We start from the raw sequence: 4,647 nt of genomic DNA, 5'->3' as shown, positions 1-4,647 counted from the left end.
ATACACACTGTTACCTCAGGGAAAGAGGAAATGATAATTATCAGCAGGCATCTGGAGACCGTAGAATCAACACAAATGGAAATATATACAATAATAAAATTAAAACAGTGCAGCATTCCCGGATAATACAGATCTCAATAAATACAGCAGAAATTTGTTTTTAAAAACAAAACACCATCTCTCCACCCAAGATGAAAAGTCTCTCCAAATTAAAAATAATAATAAAACAAAAAACAAACAAAACCTTCCAAAAGTCTCGTAACTGTTAATGCCTATATAGCATATAATACACAGAACCACTTAGCAGTTGCATGCAAAAGAGGTGAAAGGCCGAGGGGGCTGCCGGGGTTTCTGGTCGGCCATAAAGTGTGGGGCCCAACATGCCCTGGGTTCCGCAGACGAGCCTGGCCTCAGCAGTAGGGCTCCGGCTGGGGCTGGGAGGTGGGCCTTGACCTCCATTATTAGTGGCCCTGATGGAGCCCGGGCTGCAGGGGTCCAGGGGGCGGCAGTGGCGGCTGCAGAGGCGGCAGCGTCGCCGACGGCGGCTGCTGTAGCGAGGGCGCGTCGGTGCCCGGCTCCCCAGCGGGCGTGCGGACCAGCCCCAGTCCGCTGTCGTGCAGTTTTCGGACATGCTTCTTGAGGTCAAAGTTCCTGCAGAAGCCCTTGCCGCAGGTGGGGCAGGTGAAGGGCTTCTTGTCGTTGTGGGTGTGCATGTGGAATGTGAGGTTGTAAACCTGATGGAAAGCTTTGTTGCAGATATTGCACTTGAACTGCTTCTCCCCGCTGTGGGTCAACTTGTGGTTTTTGTAATTCCCTGAAACAGACAAATGACAGGGACGTGGTTCTGAAAAGGGAGCTTTAAAAGCGAGGCGCGGACAGGTGAAAGGAGACCGAGGCCGGAGAGCGGCCCCTGCTCTCCGCGCCTGCACTTCTCTTTCCAAATTTATTTTTAACATCAACAGTGAGGCCGTTTCTGCCTCCGCATTGTAACATACATTTATTAATCCGCTTATATAAAACGAGAACATGCTGTTAAAAAGGAATATCCCCCACAGCATACAAAGCATAACTTTCTTTAGTAACAAGAAGCCTTGCGAGTTACGGGTTAGAACGACAACATAGACGCCATTTATCTAGTTGCACTTTAAGGTCGTTTTCTAAACTATCCCGAAAACATTAACTAGGGTGTTTGGTGAGAGCACCGTGAGAAACAACATCGCATAGGGTCGATACCTTTTTGATGAAATCCTTTGCCACAGAATTCACACACAAACGGTTTGTAACCTGCGTGTATTCGGGTATGCGTGTTTAAAGTGGAACTTCTGTTAAATGCTTTGCCACACTGGTTACATTTGTGGGGTTTTTCCTAAATAGGAGGAAGGAAAAGCAGATTAGTCAGGGTATTTTGATTTTAAGTAGAGTCCTGCAAGCTCAAAGACACAATACGACACCCTCAAACTCTTTTATGCAGAACAAAGGCAAACAACATAGGGCATTTACCCCTGTCCAGCTAGCATCTTTTAAACAAAATTCATGCAGAGGAGTAGGGGTTTATCGGCCACCTTTCTACGAACAGCCCGGAAATAAAGCGGGTGAAATCGAAACAGACGAACACACCTGGGTGTGGATGATCTTGTGTCTGCACAGGGTGCTGGCTTGCCGGAAGCCCTTTCCACACACTTTGCAAACGAAGGGCCTGGCTCCTGTGTGCACCGGCATGTGACGGGTTAAATTATAGTGCGCGTTAAAGACCTTAAAGTTAATTACATGTAGAACAAGTTAGCAGAACTAGCATTTTGATATAAAACCCGGCAAGAGGGGGTGGGGGGTGAGAACCGTATAACAAGTATATGCAAATAATTACCAAATAAAAACGACAGAAACGAAGAAAGGGAGGAAGGAAAGAAAGGAAGAAAGGGAGGAAGGAAGGAAAGAAGGAAGGTAGAATGAAGGAAGCAACTCTCTTCTGTAGACTACTTGCCTTTCCACACACTTCGCAAGTGAAAACTTTGGGCTTGGCATTAGGGGAGACTCGGTTGAACTCGGAGGTTTTGAAAGCGATTTTTTCCGACAGAAGCTGGGCGCTTTCTTTCATGTAATGCTGCAGCTGCGCCTGGGACAGGTCTTTGAAAGCTACCCCCGAGGGGTACTTTTCCACCGCTGGGACCACCAGTTTATTCCTTTCAGCTAAATACGTTTTTGGCTGCGGATGCAAAGGGGAACTGAGGAAGTAGGAGGCCACCGGGTGGATGTTGACGCCGGACGCCGGGTGGCACGTGCTGTCGCCTCGATTCAGGTAGCAGAGGGCGCCCATTGCGTGGAAGGAAGAGTGGTTGACCACACGCGGCCTTACCAGCTTGTATTGCTGCAGCGGCAGCGCGTCGCGGGCCAGGTCACCCTTGAGACTCAACGCGCAGTTGAGCAGATCGCTGCAGCTGAACGCGGGCGCTGAGGGCGCCGCCGTCGGCACCGACGGGGCCTCCAGACTCGCTTTCCGCGGCTCGGCGCCGGCCACTCCGACCTTGGGGCTTGTGTCGTACGCCACTGGCACGAAAGGGATCATGCAGGGGATTGGCGAGTTGAGATGGAGAGAGTGCTTGGGGTCCCCTTTGGGAAAGGTTCCCTGCAGGAAGTGGGGGACGGGCAGGACCTTGGGCTCGGGGGTGCGCGCCATGATTCGTTCGATGGAGAAAGCCAAGGGTTTGGAAGTGCTCATCATGTTGCTTCGGGACGGAGCAGTCGCTAACATTTTGGTGGTCCCGTTGAGGCAGCTACTGTCCATGTCTGAGTCGCCAGCGTCCGTCAGCCGGAGCCGGGCTGCACCGTCGTTGCCTTGTTCCCTCCTTGTCACAGACCTGCGGAGAGGGGGACGGGCACCATCACCACCAGCAGCCTCCTCCTCCTCCTCCCCAGCATCACCAGCCGAACCTGCCTGCCCAGCCCAATGGACTCCTGCCAGCCCATGACTCGAGGACAATCACTACTTATTTCTGTCAATAGAAAGTGTTGTGTCAATAACGCAGCCAAGATCTCGCCAATCGTTAACTTCCAAGAGGAGAAGGTAAACTAGATAATTGCTCAATTCGCTTCCAACAGTCAACAGGAAAACTTTTTTTTTCCTTTGCAGTCAGTGACTACTTTTCATTGGCGAGCGAGGTGCCCCCGCCCAGAAGAGGCGGGGGCGCTCTTGGCCGCGCGGTGCGCCCTCCCCTCCGCGCACACACTCGCGGGCGCACACTTCGCTCCCCAACCCCTCCCCCCACGGCTTTTTCCTGTCTTTTTAATTCTCAATCTGCTTAACCAGGCTTTAGAGGCCAAGCAAATCTGAGATCAATTTTCTCGTTTAGCTCTAAGTGACATCATCTAAAATCATTGTGCAAGGGCTAAATAAGGAAACAGAGCCTAATTCAGGGGCAAACGCCAGGCTATATTTATCAAACGCCAGGCTCCAGAGAGCCGCGGCCAGGGAGCCTCCCGCAGCAGACTCCGAGGTTTCTCTTGTGGTTCGGCCCGGTTCCGGCCCGGCCAGAACCGCCTCCTTCGCAGCCCTCTCTTCCTCCAGGGCGGAGGGCTGCGAGCTCCCGGAGTCCCAGACTCTGCGCTGCCTGAACCGAATCTGGACTCTTGGAAGACTCCAGCAGGTAACTGGCGTCTCAAAACGCCCCTGAGAATTACAGGCCTTGGGAGGCTTGTTATGTTTGTGGTTTTGTAACTGCGATGCCCGTCACAATAGGCCTGGGAAAGACGCATCCACAAAATTAAGGAGGAGATGCAAGGAATAAGCAGTGTCATACCAAAAGAAACTTCGGCTCCGACGGGACCCCACTCCGAGACACACAAACACACGTGCGCGCGCGCTCCTATGACTCCTTTGAGAGTCCAGAAACAGAGCGTTTCTTTCTTAACTATCAGCCATCAGCTAGAGCTCTCTCTCGAGTATTTAAGTGCTGAATGGCGAGCTGAGATGGGAAACCGAACTTACTGATCCCCGCCTTCGCCCCCCGGCTGCCGGTGCCCGCACACCTCCCCGAAGCTGCGCAGGCGGCAGCCAAGGTGTGTGTGCTCCGCGGGGCGGCGAGCACGGCGAGCCGGCGGCGCGAGTGTCGTGTCCACCACTGCACTTCCGTCTCCTAACTAGCGAGCGGACACCTTGCCCCTGCAGCACCCCCCATACGGGCACTCTCCGGGCATGGCCCTAAGCCCAGACCCCCAGGGCGAAGCGGTCGAACGCACTAGTGTTCCGGGAAGACGCAAGTGGCACCGGATCAGGCTGCGCGGGTTCCCGCCGCTTAGGTGGGCGCGGCGCGGAGCGCACGGGGAGCAGCGGCGTTCACCTTCCTCGGCGTAGCCCGGCGCAAGGATGCGACCGCGCGGAACGAAGCCCCGGGGACGGGCGCGCACAAGGGGCTGCGCCAGGCTGGAGGACGCAGCGGCCGCGAGCTCGCGCCGGGAGGCCCAGGGAGCGCGCAGAGCTGCGAGCCGAGGGCCCTGCGGCCTGGCTGCTCCGGTGGGTGGCCGCCGGCTGTAGCCCAGGGTGCCATCTGTCTGGTGAGTTACCCAGAGTGGGTGCGCGTAGAAGGGGAGGTGGCGGGTCCCAGAATCGGGCAAGCGTGCTGTGAGTGTCCCCTTCCTACAAAAGCCCTGGGA

At 54.6% G+C, this 4,647-nt stretch overlaps 1 protein-coding gene across 2 annotated transcripts; it reads right to left on the bottom strand.

Annotated features, from left to right (window-relative positions):
• Window positions 1-461: 461 nt before the first annotated feature.
• FEZF1 (FEZ family zinc finger 1) lies at window positions 462-2,904 on the bottom strand. 2 transcript variants are annotated; one of them, XM_064290375.1, is made up of 5 exons: window positions 2,354-2,904; window positions 1,982-2,203; window positions 1,618-1,752; window positions 1,234-1,366; window positions 462-814 (listed from the first exon to the last, which is right to left on the bottom strand). In XM_064290375.1, exons 1-5 carry the CDS (start codon window positions 2,780-2,782, stop codon window positions 462-464), a joined length of 1,272 nt encoding a protein of 423 aa, XP_064146445.1. In that variant the 5' UTR covers window positions 2,783-2,904. The 2 variants fall into 2 exon arrangements, with proteins under 2 accessions (XP_064146445.1, XP_003407288.2); XM_003407240.4 differs by having other exon boundaries at window positions 1,982-2,904.
• Window positions 2,905-4,647: the final 1,743 nt, after the last annotated feature.

Source organism: Loxodonta africana, chromosome 8 (genome assembly GCF_030014295.1).
Source record: "Loxodonta africana isolate mLoxAfr1 chromosome 8, mLoxAfr1.hap2, whole genome shotgun sequence".
NCBI classification, from domain to species: domain Eukaryota; kingdom Metazoa; phylum Chordata; class Mammalia; order Proboscidea; family Elephantidae; genus Loxodonta; species Loxodonta africana.
The sequence above is the reverse complement of the archived record's forward strand: the minus strand, read 5'-3'. Positions and strand labels throughout refer to the sequence as shown.